The 19,425-nt window shown below is 43.6% G+C and overlaps 1 protein-coding gene across 1 annotated transcript in view; it reads left to right on the top strand.

Moving 5' to 3' along the window:
- Nucleotides 1-19,425, top strand: part of LOC122926298 (serine/threonine-protein kinase SIK2-like) — an 87,752-nt gene that overhangs the window by 34,731 nt on the left and 33,596 nt on the right. Inside the window, exons 5-6 of the mRNA XM_044277668.1 lie at nucleotides 15,987-16,111; nucleotides 17,743-17,866. Coding sequence (XP_044133603.1) covers nucleotides 15,987-16,111; nucleotides 17,743-17,866 — 249 coding nt within the window. The remainder of the gene's footprint in view (nucleotides 1-15,986; nucleotides 16,112-17,742; nucleotides 17,867-19,425) is intronic.

Raw genomic sequence — 19,425 nt, forward strand, 5'->3', positions numbered from 1 at the left:
ATTATTTTCCTGGTGAAGAAAACACCCTTCACAACAGTTGGCCAGATCAAGAACACTCTCCAGGAGGTAGGTGTATGTGTGTCAAAGTCAACAATCAAGAGAAGATTTCACCAGAGTAAATACAGAGGGTTCACCACAAGATGTAAACGATTGGTGAGCCTCAAAAACTGGAAGTCCAGATTAGAGTTTGCCAAACGACCTCTAAAAAAGCCTTCACAGTTCTGGAACAACATCCTATGGACAGATGAGACCAAGATCAACTTGTACCAGAGTGATGGGAAGAGAAGAGTATGGAGAAGGAAAGGAACTGCTCATGATCCTAAGCATACCACCTCATCAGTGAAGCATGGTGGTGGTAGTGTCATGGCGTGGGCATGTATGGCTGCCAATGGAACTGGTTCTCTTGTATTTATTGATGATGTGACTGCTGACAAAAGCAGCAGGATGAATTCTGAAGTGTTTCGGGCAATATTATCTGCTCATATTCAGCCAAATGCTTCAGAACTCATTGGACGGCGCTTCACAGTGCAGATGGACAATGACCCAAAGCATACTGCAAAAGCAACCAAAGAGCTTTTGAAGGGAAAGTGGAATGTTATGCAATGGCCAAGTCAATCACCTGACCTGAATACGATTGAGCATGCATTTCACTTGCTGAAGACAAAACTGAAGGGAAAATGCCCAAGAACAAGCAGGAACTGAAGACAGTTGCAGTAGAGGCCTGGCAGAGCAGCACCAGGGATGAAACCCAGCGTCTGGTGATGTCTATGCGTTCCAGACTTCAGGCTGTAATTGACTACAAAGGATTTGCAACCAAGTATTAAAAAGTGTAAGTTTGATTTATGATTATTCTGTCCCATTACTTTTAGTCCCTTAACAAGTGGGAGGCACATATGCAAAATGTTGTAATTCCTGCACCGTTCACCTGATTTGGATGTAAATGCCCTCAAATTACAGCTGACAGTGTGCAGGTAAAGCTGACAGTCTGCAGTTAAAGCACATCTTGTTCATTTCATTTCAAATCCATTGTGGTGGTGTATAGAGCCAAAAATGTTAGAATTGAGTTGATGTCCCAATATTTTTGTACCTGACTGTAGAAGGAAAGTGGAAAACTAGAACAGAGTCTGATGGAGCATGCAACAACACATGAATCATACAAAACAGAAAGGCTAGCCCTGTGTACCTCTATGAAAGCCCCGTTAGGCGAGTTTCACTTGCGCCAGATTTATTGCAAAACTGTCTGCGCCTTTCCCATTCATCTGAATGGGTCTTGTTGAAATCCACGTGTTTGGCACCACTTTTTCTCATAGGGGATAAGTGTCTGATTGGCGGGGGCTTGACCAGCTCGAGAATTGGGGTCCTGAGTTCCCCCATTTGTATTGAGCATCAGTCACGCATGCGTACGGCCACATTATTTATCTCCATGGGACTGACTGAGATAGCCAAGTGCTCAGCCATCTCCGTCAGTCCCATAGAGTTGAACCAAAATCACAAGCAATGCCTTCCTTGAGCTTTGTATAGCCGAAACATCGCACCTGGATTAAAGGACACTAATTTTGCATATAGGAGTGCTGTCTCCATTGCTTGTGATATTAATGTATCCTGTTTGGGGGCATTGAACCATACCCTAGGGCAGACGTGCACTGACATCCATTAGGCCCCTTTCACACGGGTGAGTATTCCGCGCGGATGCGATGCGTGAGTTGAACGCATTGCACCCGCACTGAATCCTGACCCATTCATTTCTATGGGGCTGTGCACACGAGCCGTGATTTTCACGCATCACTTGTGCGTTGCGTGAAAATCGCAGCATGCTCCTCTTTGTGCGTTTTTCACGTAACGCAGGCCCCATAGAAATGAATGGGGTTGCGTGAAAATCGCAAGCATCCGCAAGCAAGTGCGGATGCGGTGCGATTTTCACGCACGGTTGCTAGGAGGCGATCGGGATGGAGACCCGATCATTATTATTTTTCCTTATAACATGGTTATAAGGGAAAATAATAGCATTCTGAATACAGAATGCATAGTACAATAGCGCTGAAGGGGTTAAAAATATATAAAAAATTATTTAACTCGCCTTAATCCACTTGCTCGCGCAGCCCGGCATCTCTTCTGTCTTCTTTTTTGCTGTGTGCAGGAAAAGGACCTGTGGTGACGTCACTCCGGTCATTACATGGTCCGTCACATGATCTTTTACCATGGTGATGGATCATGTGATGGCCCATGTGATGACCGGAGTGACGTCAACACAGGTCCTTTTCCTGCACACAGCAAAAAAGAAGACAGAAGAGAAGTCGGGCTGCGCGATCAAGTGGAATAAGGTGAGTTTATAATTTTTTTTAACCCCTGTATTCAGAATGCTATTATTTTCCCTTATAACCATGTTATAAGGGAAAATAATACAATCTACAGAACACCGATCCCAAGCCCGAACTTCTGTGAAGAAGTTCGGGTTTGGGTATCAAACATGCCGATTTTTCTCACGCGAGTGCAAAACGCATTACAATGTTTTGCACTCGCGCTGAAAAATCGCGCATGTTCCCGCAAAGCACCCGCACCTTTTCCAGCAACGCCCGTGTGAAAGAGGCCTTACTTGGACTGCTGTCTATGTTGATAATTTCTTAGTCCCGTGCAGTTGAATGGAGTGTTAAGATCCAACAATGACCGCTAGTCCATTCAAATGGGACCTGTGTGATCAATGGGGGTCCCACTGATCAGATTCTTATCTGCTGTCCTGTGGATAGGGGATAGGTGTTTGTAGTGGGACAACCCCTTTAAAGATGGGAAGTCATCCCAGTGGTGGCCTTCACGGCTTTAACTTGTGGATAATTGTTACTCTCCCTAGTGTGTGTGTATATGTATATAAAACTAAAACTCTGCTGATTTGATAATTACACACAAGCTTTAGGTAGCCATATCCACCATCTGTGTAAGGGGCGATAACTGATTTATTATGTGTATAGAATAGCAAGCGTAGCATAAAGCCTTTACCCATGTATCTCTGGGCTTGATTCTATCATTTAACATAAATGAAAAATGTGATTAAAGCACCTGGAATCCTTTGTTTGGCCCTTTCTGCAGAGCCACATAGTATCACTTTTCCATTTTATATGATTGTTTTTGCATTCGCCTCCTTATCTGACACTCACTACTCTGATGTCTAGATAAGCCGACAACGTCTCAGTAACCCAGGATTACTCTGAATCATCCAGCAGCTGCCTTCCCTCCACTTTCATTAAACCAATTGTACTTAATTGTGGCGTTAGGCATTCATGTTGTGAGGCACGTTACACAAGGATAATAATGGGGTGGCCATAGAGGGGGCTACAGCTATATAGAGATTGTAAACTGTGCCTGGCACCCAGCTGAAAATGCATCCATCTATCAATTATCTGCTCTCAGCCAGTCAACGCTGCGGAGGACCATCCAGAAGCTCACCTTACTACTTCCAAATACTGCCCTCCTAGTGTCCGAACAGCCCGCACACAGGAGCCGTTTGGGTGTTATGGCAGCCCAGGGTCTTCTGAAGGCTCTGAGGGCTGCCAAAGTACCTATCAGCCCCTTCCCGTGGCAAGGTTTGATAGGAAGGTTGCAGTTCTCCTATAGTCTGCAGTAGTAAATCATTGAAGTCTGTGGGAGAACAAATCAGATGATCACATGTTAATGTCCTCTAGTCCTCTTAAAATAAGTGTAAAAAAAACCTGTTAAAAATATACAGATTCAAATCACTCCTATTTTATAAAAGAAAAAAATAATAATAAATATCTTTAGTATCGCTGCATCCCCAAATGCCTAAACAATTTAAATATAAAAGTATTTATCTGGTACGTTAAACGGTGTAATGGTAAAAGAAAAATCAAAATGGCCAATTCACAGTTTTTGGTCGTTTCAAAAAGTCATGCATTACCCAGAATGATATCAATTAAAAATACAGATTTTCTCACAAAATAGCTCTCACACAGCTCCGTAGAGGTAAGTAAAATTATGGGATGTCAGAATATGGCGCTGTAAGGCTACTTTCACACTAGCGTTCGGGTGTCCGCTTGTGAGTTCCGTTTGAAGGGGCTCACAAGCGGCCCCGAACGCATCCGTCCAGCACTAATGCATTCTGAGTGGACGCGGATCCGCTCAGAATGCATCAGTCTGGCGGCGTTCAGCCTCCGCTCAGCAGGCGGACACTTGAACACTGCTTGCAGCATTCGGGTGTCCGCCTGGCCGTGCGGAGGCAAACGGATCCGTCCAGACTTACAATGTAAGTCAATGGGGACGGATCCGTTTGAAGATGACACACTGTGGCTCAATCTTCAAACGGATCTGTCCCCCATTGACTTTCAATGTAAAGTCTGGACGGATCCGTTCAGGCTACTTTCACACTTAGAAATTTTTTTAACAATATAATGCAGACGGATCCGCTCTGAACGCTAGTGTGAAAGTAGCCTTAACAGGAAATAATTTTTTTTTTTTAAGTATTAAAACATAAAAATGTGGTATCAATGTAATTGCACTGACCTAGAGCATCAAAATAATTTGTTGATTTTATCTTATAGGGAACCCTGTTAAAATAAAACCCATAAAACAATGTCATAATTGCTTTTGGTTTTTCCCCAATTCCAATTAGGAGCCTTTTCACTCCTCCGCCTGTGCAGCATCACCGCGTTCTCGTGTCTGAGGACACAGCACGTATGTATGTCACTAAGTGACTTTGCAGTTTTATATTGCATCCAGGCAACCTGTTATCCGTGTGACAGCAGCAACCAAACAATGTAGATTTCTACTGAAAGACAAGCCAGCTCCATCTAGCCACAAAGCTAACGGCAGAGCTGAAAAATAGAAAGGCAACCACATAATGAGAATGCAATGCAAATCTCCTACAGGATATCGGTTTCTCCACGTTTATACAGATTGTAGCAAATCGGGCTTTATGTTCACGGAATATACAGTGACGTTCCTTTCATGTGGCTCCTATACCCTAGAAATTCTGCTGGGGTGGCCCTTGTTGATTGCAGTACAGAATGGCAAATTCTCGTGAGCAGAAGCAGAAGAAATACTTGAAATTAAAAATGTTAAATGTTTTATTTTGGGCTTCGTTCTAAAGCATCTCGAGTAGGGATGACCGAACTTGTGTTTTCAAGTTCGGCGTACAAGTTTCAGATTCGGGTTATCTAAGAATTTCATTATGGATTCTGCTATCATGCACCATAAGTTATGGTCCGTGGTAGCCGAATCCATAACAGAATTCTTAAATAACCTGAACCTTGTACGCCGAACTTGAAAACACAAGTTCACTCATCCCTAATCTCGACCTCTATGAGTTTTATATGATTCCTTAGAGTATTTGGTAATCTGGCACCTATTTGCCTCTTTGAGATGATCCAGTTGATATATGGAGTCCTACAGGCAATGCTACATGGGAAAACCGTATGAAAATAAATTCTCCTCCAGAAGGAAGAAGTCTGTTTTCTAGTACCAGAGACGGACTGGTCCACCAGAGGATCCTCCAGTGAGCCCTAGATCGAATACATTTGGAGTTGCCTTTGGAGATGATCACTTACCACCAGGGTCTATTTGTTTGATTCAATACCTATTAGACATTATGGATGATGTAGAGGTTTGACCCTGAGAATCATTTCTCCTGACGGACCTAAGGAACCCAGGTTCAACACTGTCTGGTGCCACTCATGAAGCATCGCGAAAATATGGGTGGACAGCACTCCTTAGTAATAATGTTTCGGGTGCTCGTCTCCAGGAGGGGTGGTAAAAAGCCCCTAGTAAAGCAACTTGTAAATATCCAGAAAAATAAAAAAAATTGAGACAGCACGTCCAAAAGGTGCAAAAAGTGGAATTTATTCCAGATGCAACGTTTCGGCTGTGTTAGCCTTTTTCAAGCAGGGCTTGAATCATTGAACCTCATTAACAGATGGGTTGACATTGAACACCATACGGAGCATGGCAAATGCTGCATATTGGGCCGTACATCAGACTGTCATGAGCGATGTGCCGTACCTTGCTTGACGCTTAGGGGCCTTATTATAGTGTTGCCCTAAATGTTTTTTTTTTTTTTATATAATACCGATCTGTCTTGGGAAATACTCCTGCAGAGAATTAAAATCACTATATCTTTGTTGAATTAATTTGTTCTCCATGCATGGTCTCATTAGTTGCTGTGTGTGACCAACGTGTAGACATGCTCCGTCCTGCGCTGTGCAGCTGCTCATGCATACAGCTGTGTGCGAGTGAATCAAGGTGAAAGTGACTGCTTTCCTTTTTTTTCCCACCTCCCCCGATAGCTGGCTCTGCCTCACTGACGGACAGCTCGCTCGGCATTGACGTCAAGAACAGCTCATTAACATTCAGGGCATGAAATGGGTCAGATCTGACAATTAGCTGTCCCAATCTCTCTCCTACCTTCCCGTTATCAGCATAGTCTTCCCGCCCAATCATCCTCTACCTCTACATTACCATAATCACAAAGGGGAGCACAGCACAGACTGCTGGTAATTAAGCGCCTAATAATTAATCCTACATGTCCTACACCGCTTTCCAAACCAGGGACTTTCCATATATCATATATACAAATGCTAATGGGATCCTGTATATGCTGGATTAACCCGATATTTAGAGAGTGGCGGTTAACCGAGCCGCAGGTTTCTTGTTCAATTCTAAGACTTTAGGAAGCCATCACTTTAATATTCAGTACAAGTATGTGATAAAGAATAAATCTGCCATTACATTGGGGGTCAGTGGAATTGGCTAAAGTAGGGAAAAGACTGGTACAACCACATGCGCCATATTTGTAGAACATTGCGGCTATATTTTTTTCACTCTCTAATTTGGCTCGGAAATGGAACCTCAACCTAGACGTGTTGTCTCATTTATGAAAACACCAGTGATATTCCACACTTGAAACCTGCTAACATTGAGATCGGACCTGGCATATGTTGTTTAGAAGGCCTTTCTAAAGGGATAACTGTCACACGTTGGCACTGGAAGATGCAAAATTTTATTTATTTGGTGATAGTGCAGGTATTATATAGGATACGTTTCTCCTATGTTCACGGAGGTTGGACCCCACCAATCATAAAGTCATGCCATGTACTGTAAACCTTTAGCGCGATTGTCCAGTAGCGGGAATCCATGTTGAGATGGCCAGGAATAGTGCAAAAGATAAAAAAAAAAGCCTTTCATAGGAGCTCTTTATTCATGGACCTTGTTGGAAAGTTCAGAGGCCAAACAACTCCCTAGGATGGAGCCACCACAACCCCCACGTGATATCATACAGGTTTGGCATGGTCTAGGGAGATATTCTCCTCTCCTTATATAAAGCATGTCATGTTTTTTTCAGTTGAACTGGAACTCTACTAAAAAGAAGTCCGTATACTTCCATGAAATCTGAGGCATATGGAGGTACAGTAGAGGCCTCTGTCAATTTTACTGAAGCCCTATCATGACTTCTTGCAAAATGGAGCCAAAATATGGCCATGTGCAGGACTCCTAGGTTTAGACCAACCCCCTTTGGAAATGAGCTGACCACCATGGGGCTAGTTGCTGGAACTTTTTAGCGACCGGGCTCTATCAGTGGAGGAAGCCGGCACAGTGAGCGACCAACCAGCTAATATACAGTGGTGCAAGCGTTTCTGGAAGGAATTCCTATCAGGCATTTTCTACATTGCGCAATAATGTGGTTGTCCGCAATAAAATTCACTGGCAAATAATGATGCCTGAGAGAAGATGGATTAAGAAATATTCTGGATCAACATTGCGTATTGGTTCTTGGTCCATTTAGAGACTGGTTAATCTCATTGGAGTCACCTCCAAAATGACCACCACCACCATTAGTGAAGAATGGAAGGATTTAGGGGGCTTTTTGCATGATTTTTACTACAGCATTGCTCACATTTAAAGGGAATCTGTCACCCCAATTGTCTATCATTATGTACAGTAATGCATGAGTAGTACTGCAGATATGGAGTCCTGATGAGTTTTTTTTTTTTTTCCTGCTACCCTCCGTTCCCCCACTGTCAGCGCTTAGAGCTGCATTGAAATACGTTGTCAGGACCTGTTGGAACAGAACAGCAGCTTTCAATGCTGACAGCAGGGGAATGGGGGTCAGTAGAAAAATAAAATAAAATAGTGGTTTGCACTCCTTACCTGCAGTATTACTCAATGTATTACTCACTGTAGATAATAGTCCAAAATCAGGTCAACAGATTCCCTTTAAATGAATGAGATCAGCACTGCCGTACCATTCATGCCTACTACCCAGTATGTGGGGCCGTGCTGTAGTGCGGAGCAGTAGCCCGTTCCAGCAGCTGATCAGTGGAGGTGACGGGAATTATTCATCAGTATTACAGTCCCTTTAGGCAAAAAAAATTATAATAATCCTTTACTCAGTTTAATGTATTCTCTAACATGAGAAATGTGGTATTCTCTGTGTGACCACATTTTAGCCCCAGGTGAGGACTTTCTGCATGTTCATGAGTCACTCTGTTAAAAGAGATGTTAGCAAACTAAGTTGACCCTTATGTGCGAGCCAAAGAACTTGCCAGGTTTCATTTGGCTGCTGAATGTGACGCAATTTCATCATATTTTTGGACTCGTTTGTACATCTGGCTGACACGTCCAATAAACATGTGCATGCCAAGAAAATCAAAACGGCGTGCACAAATCCTGTATAAAATCTGGCCAGAAGGCATATAAGGTTAAGTTATATAAGAATGACTGACAGTTTTAGACCCCACGATCCATCAACCTTAGATCACTTACCAGGAGCACATTTCTATAGTATAACACATGTACCTAATTTATTTTGAGAGAGGGCTTTATTGTATGATTTGGATTATATGTTGCATTACTATTATATGGAATATTGGTTGACCTAATGAGATCCTCACTTACTGCATAGAAGACCTCACATTTGTCTTTTCAGTTCCACCTTAAAAGGATCCTGTCATGTTGAAACATGGTGTCCGAGCTGTGGGCAGCATGATATAGAGCAGGAGGAGCTGAGCAGATTGATATATAGTATTATTGGAAAAGATTCAGTAAAATTTTGTAATTTACTTATTTATTTCTGTGCTCATTCTGGGCTTTGAAGTCCAGGAGGCAGTGTTATCAGTGATGGACAGCTCTATGTGCCTATAGAAATAGGTCAGTCACTGATAGGACCACCTCCTTGACATCAAAGATCAGAATGAGCAGAACATAAATTAGTAAATTACAGATTTTACTGACTTTCTCCTTAAAACTATATCTCCTATAGCTGCCCGCAGATTACTTGCCGTTTTCCTGACGACAGGTTCCCTTTAAGCACTTTCATCGTAGCTAAGGCTAGGCCTGTGGTGCCTAGTGGAACACAGTTATAGTGAAAGATAGGACAGTGTGGGGGCTTTTATGCGTTTCTGTGGGCTTCCGGAATCGTGCCTCGCATCGTAAAAAGATAAGACTTGTCCTATCTTTCGCCACGGATTGCGGACCCATTGAAGTCAGTGGGTCCACACTGTGATGCGATTTGCACTTCCGGTGTCTGTTTTGTTGACCCGTGATTTGAGGTCCACAACACGGGCACGGCAGCCTCATGGCCATGTGTGTAAGGCCTAAAGCAAGATGGCTGCTAGTAGAGATAAGCTTAGGCCTGTGGGGCCTAGTGGAACGCCATTATAAACAAGGATCTTATGTTTTGGGTTCAACTGGTAGCGGTAATAGTTTGAACTGGGAGTGGGACTTTTGTTATAGGGCTTCCTTTTCTTTGTATAAAACAAAATGGCTGCTCGTAGAACTGTTATTGCTCTACATCAAACAAGATGTCTGTATGGTGACAAAATTGTTGTAGAACAGTATTTTGAGGGCTGCAGATACGGTTAAGTAGGTTCTCTAGAGTTACTTTATTGTTCATGATGTTTTTTATTAAGTGTTTGTCTTGTGCTTATGGACATGGTATGTGGCTTGTACTATACTTTTCTGACTGTGCTCCTGGCTGACCTCCATCTGATGTAATGACTTGGAGCAGCTACAGCCACATTCATGAGACTGCTAACCACATGTCCTATAGTTAATCTTGTGACTGCTGGCCTAAGGGTACTTTCACACTAGCGTTAAAGTTTTCCGGTATTGAGTTCCGTCCTAGGGGCTCAATACCGGAATAAAACTGATCAGTTTTGTCCCAATGCATTCTGAATGGAGAGCAATCCGTTAAGTATGTATCAGGATGTCTTCAGTTCAGTCCCTCTTATGGTATTTGGCCGGAGAAAATACTACAGCATGCTGCGGTATTTTCTCCGTCCAAAATTCCGGAATGCCGGATACAGCATTATTTTCCATTGAAATGCATTAATGCCGGAGCCTGCACAAAGTGTTCCAGAAAAACAGATCTGGTCTTCCGGTCTGCACATGCGCAGACCTTTAAAAGTGTGATAAATACCGGATCCGTTTTTCTGGATTTTCTGGTATTGAAATGCATTTGTGAGACGGATCCGGATCGGTCTACAAATGCTATCCATTTTCATACGCAGTTCCAGCGACGGAACTGCCTGCCGGGATCCAACAACACAAGTGTGAAAGTACCCTAATGTAAACTGCTCACCTACCTCGTGCAGAACCTGGTTCCAGTGAGGCTAACATCATGGCTATCCTGGCACAGCGGCATTCGGACCCTGCAATCATAGTGAAGATTAGGGTTGCACTGCACTTATGTGCATAGAATCATCTGTGTCTAAGGGTACTTTCACACTTGCGTTTGATTCTGGCAGACAGTTCCGTTGCCTGAACTGACTGCCTGATCAGGCAAACTGTATGCAAACGGATGTCATGACTGATCAGGCATTTTTCAGACTGATCAGGATCCTGATCAGTCAGAAAAATGCCTGATCAGTCAGAAAAATGCATTGCAATACCAGATCCGTTTTTACGGTGTCATCAGGCAAAACGGATCTGTTTTTTTTTTTTTTTTTTAAAGGTCTGCGCATGCGCAGACCGGAAGGACGGATCCGGCATTCCGGTATTTTGAATGCCAGATCCGGCACTAATGCATTCCTACGGAAAAAAATGCCGGTTCCGGCATTAAGGCATGTCTTCAGTTTTTTTCGCCAGAGATAAAACCGTAGCATGCTACGGTTTTCTCTTTTGCCTGATCAGTCAAAACGACTGAACTGAAGACATCCTGATGCAAACTGAACGAATTACTCTCCATTCAGAATGCATGGGGATATGCCTGATCAGTTCTTTTCCGGTATAGAGCCCCTGTGACGGAACTCTATGCCGGAAAAGAAAAACGCAAGTGTGAAAGTACCCTAAATAAGAAGCTGTGTCAAGATGTATCACCTACAAGTTCCACGTTTCGCCTACAAATTCATCACATACAAGTTCAAATTAGTAATATATCATCAAATGCACTGTAGTTTCTCAGAGAGTGAATGCAAACCTGTGTGAGTAATGTGCACGTCCACCTACTCAGGTGGTCACACGTGCTCAGTTTCATCCTTCAACTGCCACCAGCCATATCTACTGTTAGAATCTGTGACGGGTAGAGAGCTGCACTAGAACGGACCCCCCCCCCCCCCCCGAGCTGTGATAGGGAGAGAGCTGCAGCACAAAGGATGTGCCTCCTGAGCTGCAGCAGAAAGGACACACCTTTTTAGAGTTTCTAGCTTGAGATAAATCTAACAGAACAGTTGGAACAATGAATGTAAATATCCCTGGATCCATGTGAGGTACAGGGCTGGTTCTAGCTTTGTTAGAAATAGATTGTCATGTACCACTTGAGGTCTGCATTTACATATTTACAGCATTCCTGCTATATACCCTTTAAGTGTGTGCATTAGCAATTCAGATAATGGAATGTATTAGGTTTCCCTTCACATTGTGCGATCACCATCATATAAACCCTGTCAAATTCCACGTTCTTTAGTGTGGCTTTTTCCATAGATTATGGGGGTCATTTATTAAGACCGGTGTTTCTTAATATCCCCTTTAGCGGGTTGTTTGATCCGCACAACGGACCAAAGTAGTACATGTCTCCGTGATTTTTATTTTTTACTGATCCACGGTCACAAAAAAAATACTTATATGTGCGCAGACACATTAAAATAAATGGGTACGTGTGCTGTCCGTGGAAAATGAGGACAGCACACATCAGTGAAAAACAGAAATGTGAACGAGGCCTAACTGTCACAGCTTTTAACAGTAGATGGGGTTGGTGGCAGTTGAAAGAGGGAACGGAGCATGTGTGTCCACTTCGCCATGAGGTGGACAGAGAAATAAGGAAACAAACAGCAGGTGGCGCTATACAGATACTTTTTTTTATTGAATAACTCAGTAGCTATACCTAAATGGGTTGTCCCACAAAAAATATTCTAGTTTTCAAACCAGCACCTGGATCTAAATACTTTTGTAATTGCATGTAATTAAAAATTTAGCATAGCCACTGACTTATTCAATATAATCTCTCTGTATAGCGCCACCTGCTGTTTGTTCTTTCCTTATTTCTTTGTCCTGCTCACTTAGAAAGCCGCACATGCTCAGTTTTATCCTTCAACTGCCCCCTGAGCTGTGATAGGGAGAGCATGGACACGCCCCCTGAGCTGTGATAGGGAGAGCATGGACACGCCCCCTGAGCTGTGATAGGGAGAGCACAGACACGCCCCCTTACCTGCAGCAGATAGAGCTGCCAGCTTGATATAAATCTAGCAGAACAATGAATGAGGAGATCTCTGGATCCATGTGAGGTACAGGGCTGGTTCTAGCTTTGTTAGAAAGAGGTTGTCATGGACTATATGATGTCTGGTTTTCATTTTTTACATTAATCATAGAATAACCCCTTTAATTTAAAATTACTTGCAAGTATTCAGATCCAGGTGCTGCTTTCAAAAATGTGGAATATTTTTCATTGGAGAACCCTTTTAGATAATAAAAAATAAATAAACTGGTAGTCTATATCTGTGAAGTATAAGGTTTGTGCAATTTTCTGATAATGTGCATTCCTGCTCATTTTATGTATGTAGCAGTATGGCGGAGTAGACATTATATAAATGTGCAATACTAATGAATTATAGACTAATGAAATATAGTAGTGCGTGTTTTTACCGCTCCACTCGTTATGTTTTCTATATCTCCGAAATAGTCAGCTGAAGTCTAAACCATTGGATGAGTGATATAATGGCCGCATTGTATTTAGATTAATAATAGCCTCCCAAGTGGCTGCGAATACTGCCCCCCTGACCCCTCAGGTACAGTGTTCACTGTGTCCGCACGATGACGTTCCTGCAGAAGTTCAGGAACACTCTGTTCTCTGTGTAGCCTGTATTCCCAATCCCAGTAATTACAGATTCTTGTTATGTAACCGGAGTAATAGAGGGGTCAGTATTTTGCCCCTAGGAATGAGACCGCTGACTGCGTGAGGAGGGGGGAAGCGAATGTTCCCGTAATACCGGCTGCACAGACACATTTCTGTCGATCTGTCCATCACAAAGCCTCTGCTGTTAATTAGCTGCGAGTTTGCGTGCAACAACTCCACGAGGAAGGATCCTGAGCGCCCACTTCATCGGGGCGTCGCTCTCTGCTGTTTGCTTGGAGGCCACATGGCATTCACATGGCTGTGAGCAATCCAGCAATGTTGATATGGTTCAGTCAGCAGCTCGGATCAATCCGCAGCTGTTTTTTGTTGTTGTTTTTTAGCTGCCGCAGGTCCCAGGCTAACCCCTGTCCGGTAACGACTTTTCTGCTAAAAGATCAGCATTGGACGGAGTTGTGTAGAAGGGTAAAATAACTCGTAGGCCGCTTTACCGCAATTAAATTTCATGGTGCAAACTTGAATATTGGGTTTAACCATGAATAACATTAGTGACCGCGCACATTAGACTGATCCGTTGAGAGTGACCCATCGATGATCTAATGTGTACAGGCCGACAATTTCCCAACCTCAGAAAGGAGTATCGGGCATGTTGGATGCAATATGACCAATCCTTTGTTCTCCCGAATTATATAAATTTCTAGGTGCCTTTTATTTTTTCACTTTTCCCTATTTAAATAAACATGCACGCCTAGCCAGTCTGAGCATGCCCATTTGTGTAATGTGCAAGGTCAAATTTGGGCCTTGTTCATGTAATGCAATTTTAATGCAGTTGTTGCTGTATTTTATTTTTTTATATATTTATTTTTTCATGATCGAGCCAGAAAAACGCATGTGCCTCATCATAAATTTAGCTAATCCTCCAGCAGCCATGCTGGCGTAGTTTCCAGGTGTACATGTTAGTAAATTTGCTTGGGGCGGGTCTCGGCCCAGCACTGCCCCCAACATGCCCTTGCTTTATCCTCCTCCCGCCTAACTGTCGAAAAACTTTTTGACACTGGCTGTGGGTCTTCACATTGCACAGACAGTCAGAAAGGGGACTTTTGGTTTGTTGTGGTTTTTGCAACATTATGGCATATACGTTTTGTTTTGTTTTTGGGAAGGGGGGGTATGTTTTTTTTTTCTGTCACTTATTCTTGTAGGCTGCTCTAAAAAATGAAACCATGAAAAACACTGAAACTTGTACCATTTTTTTTTCCCAAGCATGTAAAAACACTGACAAAGGTGTTTCCTCAGCTGCAAACATTTAGTAAAAGGCTTTGCCTAATTAGTGATTGCTACATAGGGCCCTATTCACATGACGTAGGATGGGGATTTTATATTTCAACGGCCATTTTCAGTGCAATGACAGTCTATGATGTGTTCACACATCCATCCTTTTAATGACCGTGAATACCAACTGTCAAAGAATATAACTAGGGATGAGCGAACTTGTGTTTCAAGTTCGCCATGCAAGGTTCGGGTTATCTAAGAATTCCGTTATGGATTCCGCTAAGTTATGGTCCCTGGTATCGGAATCCATAACGGAATTCTTAGATAACCCGAAACCGAACCTTGCGCGCCAAACTTGAAACACAAGTTTGCTCATCCCTAAATATGACATGTCCTCTTTTGTCCGTTTTCATGGCCCCACTGTCGCCATATGATTCAAGGGGCGTTTTTAATGGCCACTGTTGAGAAAGTCATCTATGAAAAAAAACGGGTGTGAAAAATGGACCGTTTTGCAGTTTAATGGCCGTTTTTTCTTCACTTTCTTGAGGATATCACCTAAGGCTAGTTTCACACCAGCAGTGTGAATTCTGGCTGGTTGTTTTGGCAGAGAACAGCCGGATGCCGATGGAATGCCCGCCGGCCCCATATATGTGGTCCAGCAGAGATCCGTACGCATTCCTGCATCCGTATGCTGCAGTTTGTGTCCGAACGATTCCCGGCATTGTCTGCCGGAACAGTAACTAGTCTTAGATGGCGCTGTGGTTTCTTGCTGTGCTAGAGGGAGATAGATCTGCTTTATCCAGTGCTGTGATTCTGACTCCAATAACTGCAGCAGAGATATCACCCTCTGTAGTAGCAGTAAATTAAATAGTAAAGCTACTTTGCATGGAGCCGACAGTAATTACAATCCACAAATGGAATTTTTATTTTCTTGTGAGGCAGTATGCTGCAGGTAGAAGTGATACATTATTGGAGACTCGGAGGAACGGGTCATTATTGGTTTAGGAACACGTGGTGACCTCACTAGTTCTCACGCACAAAGCTGCGCTGTCCGTATTAGATCAAATCTGAATAATTTTATATTGTGACGGCAGGATCCAGCTATTCGTTAACGTTCCTTTCATATCTTCTGTGGCCTAATAGAGTGCAGCAATGTATCTCCTGTCCTGAGGGCAGATGTTCAGACATTACGTCTGTTGTCGCTGAAGTATGATTACAATACAAGACATATTGTAATCCGACCCTTCGGTGTACACTGGGTGACCTTTGCAGTACTTAAAGGGGCTGCTGTGTAAATGAAAGCATCTACAACTTTCTAATATACTGTACTAGGCAGCAAAAACTCCTAGGCAGCAAAAACTCAAATTTATGGCAATATTTCTTGTCTTACAAGTTGAAATAATAGTTTTTTTTTTTTTCTTTCTTTCCATAGACTTTGGTTTTGGAAACTTCTACAAGACTGGAGAACCCCTAGCCACGTGGTGCGGCAGCCCACCATACGCAGCCCCAGAAGTGTTTGAGGGACAGCAGTATGAGGGACCTCAGCTGGATATATGGGTATTGCTATATGTGACTTGTATTGCGCGTGGTATATCAGGGATTGTATGCGTGCTAGCTCTTGGGGCTAATTTCTCTCTCACCCTATCGCCCATAGAGCATTCCAGGTGCTCCTGACCGGTCTGTCACTTTGAACACCTCCTCCTCTCACCACCATTACTGAGAAGATCAGTTCATTTGAAACAGATGATAGTTTTCTTGCCCAATTAGAGAGTCTTCTCGCGGATTTTGTTGCAGAACTTTCCGCGACTGTAAAATGAGTTCCGTTCATTTGAATGGGGAAGCGAGCACATGGATTTCCACAAGCCCCAATCGGATGAATGGAACTGATTTTTAGTTGTGGAATTTTCTGCTACAAAATCTGCAGTGTGTGAGTGCACCCTTAGGATACAGACACACGCGACAGATCGGACGGTATTCCACACCAGCAAAAGCCCACACCCAATGGGTTTGCCTCAGATTTCATCCAAATCCACAATATAGTTATGTGTGGATTTTCCCGTGGAACATGAGATTTGTGAAAATCCGCTACTCTAATCTAATCTGCAGTGTTTGCGCCACAGCGTACCCTAAGCCTTTGGCCACTTTCACACTGTCAGTATTTGGTCAGTGTTCTGCATCAGGGGTTGTAGCCAAAAACAGGAGTGGATCTTACAGAGAAACAGTCTAATGGGAGGATTTGTGCCCTTTTCTGTGTCTTGGACCATATGCTAATAAATAATACTGACCGTGTGAAAGAGGCCTTTAATATGGTGCAACGAAATGTATAAAATGGTATACTAAAGGTGTACATGGAGGAAAGTGACCAATTTCAATATGTAGGCATGTTTAAGGCCGACCATATTGATTGTGCTTTGTTCACCTCTCCGGTGAATGTATGCGGCGGGCTCCACACCGCGAGCTATCCTTACCTGCACCCCGCCACTCCTTTCTGCCTCCGTGGGTCCTGGGCCATCTCGGCTGCATTTCTGGTCTGTGCATGAAACTTCCTGCATGGACAGGGTCACTTGTGCCGCTGCAGCCAATAACTGGTCTCAGCATTGAGGTGTCCCCTAAGCAGCACTTGACCTGGCAGTGATGGTGCTACTTGGGGACATGTCACCGTTGAGGCCAGTCATTGGCTGAAGCAGTGCATGTGATCACATCGGTGCAGGGACCGAAGGTCTGCTGAGGACAGCCCAACCAAGTGGCAGAGAAGTATAGCTCTCGTCACAGGTCCAGCTGTGTGGTGGATAATTTAGAAAAATTGACTGTCCTTCAAGCAGAACAGTCGAATGCCGCCACCCTTAGCCGAATGCCGCCACCCTTAGCCGAATGCCGTTATCCTTTTCATTGTCTTGCCCACAAACTATATATTTATCTACATTCATATAGAAAATGTAGCAAAGCAGAGTTGGTCTTTTGGCCCGGTCGATCATATCTATTTAGACTGTCCTGTAGGAAAACCTACTTTATTATCTCAGCTTAGCATATTATAAAATGCACAGAGGATGCAGCTGAAAGTATCGAATAACAATTGTAGCTCTGCTACATCTGTAAGTGAGTGTTTGTTTTAATGGCCTCTTCTGAGAATAATTCTACCAGAGGAGCCCTGGAAATATTCATGTCCCCCTGTAACTTTTCTCTCGCAGAGCATGGGGGTTGTACTCTACGTCCTGGTGTGTGGCGCCTTGCCATTCGACGGTCCTACGCTCCCGATCCTCAGACAGCGAGTGCTGGAGGGAAGATTCCGGATTCCATATTTCATGTCTGAAGGTACGATTTGCATTTCATGAATAATGTACGCGTGACTCAGATGATTCATACCGCCAGCGCAGTGCTGGTTGTAATGTAATGGGAGTATAAGTACTCTGTTATTCCCATTCCAATATGGCTTACCCGCCTCTGTACCCTCAGCATATCCGTATGACTGCTACAGCCATTGCCCACACACGTTGAAAGCAGCCGACCTTGCAAGCAGAAGTCACTCACTAGTCCTTTCTCATCACAAAATGGTTGCCTGTACAGGCCTCATTTATCAAAACTGGTGTAAAGTAGAACTGGCTTAGTTGCCCATAGCAACCAATCAGATAGCTCCTTACATTTTCCAAAGGAGCTCTGAAAAACGAAAGGTGGAGCCTGATTGGTTGCAATAGGCAACTAAGCCAGTTCTACTTTACACCAGTTTTGATAAATCTCCCCGCTGCCATAGACCCCTAAAAAGAAGCCAAAACAGCAGTTTGGTTTTTTGTTTTTGTGTGGGGGGGGGGGGGGGGGGGTTTAGATATTTTTCCTCTGTTCTTTCTTGTTTGTGTAGAATGAGGTCCTTAGAGAGAGGTCTCTCAGAAATCAAACCACACCTTGCTGGGAAGATGCTTTAGAAGAAGCCTCCGCTGCCCTCAGTGACCTGTAATGTGAGGCTGAGAGAACCTGGTGTCTGTGTAAAGCCTGGAATCAGCAATGTTTGTCTAGCCCAATGTAATTACAAGCAGGCGGATCTTCAGATGCTTCATAATCAGAATACTGCTGCCAGGAAGTAAGACATGGGTGTCAGATTAGGGTTGTCAGGTGTTTGTTCTTCTTAGCTACTGCAGATTACGATGATCGTTTCTCAGGTGTCGTGTCAGGTTGTCATACTTGTAGGACTTGCTCAGCTTTATAGGATTTGCTAGAACTTACCGGGCCCCAGCTACTGTGGAATTGCATCCCCGGGCAGTCGGATTTGTACGTTTTTCAACCACACTCCAAATATTAGCCCGTTCTGTGAGCTTGAGGCCTCATTCAGACGGGCAGTGGATTTTATGTAGATTTTTTTTCCGCGTCAAATCCACAGCAAAATCCTCATGCTGATTTTTTTGCAGATTTTGTGACAGATTTGCACTGAAAATCCTCACAAACAACACGCTGCGGATTTCAAAGTCTCCCCCGCAGCTTGATCCACATGCAGAAATTTGATGAGATTTTGAAAATCCACACAGCAAATCTGCGAGTAATATGCATATGCAAAGTTACTCTGCTGGAACAGAGCCGGATAGTGCTGCGTGCCCACTGGACCCCATGGACTATAATGGGAACCGGCAGGGGGGATCCGGCTGCTCCCCGACATAAATCCCGGCATTCGGCCAGACAGAAATCAATGCACGCTATGGCATTTATGCGGGCAGTGCACGGCAATATCTGGCCATGTTGGATCCAGAAAATTCTGGCAGACTGTTGTGTTATGTAACAGTCTGCCGGATTAGGTTTGCCGCAAATATGAGGTTAGCCTTAAGCCTGTATTACACAGGCAGATCTGCAAGCTATTGTACTATAGAGGGAACCAATCCCCTTGCAGA

The sequence above is a fragment of the Bufo gargarizans genome, chromosome 2 (assembly GCF_014858855.1).
Source record: "Bufo gargarizans isolate SCDJY-AF-19 chromosome 2, ASM1485885v1, whole genome shotgun sequence".
In the NCBI taxonomy this organism is placed as follows: Eukaryota; Metazoa; Chordata; class Amphibia; order Anura; family Bufonidae; genus Bufo; species Bufo gargarizans.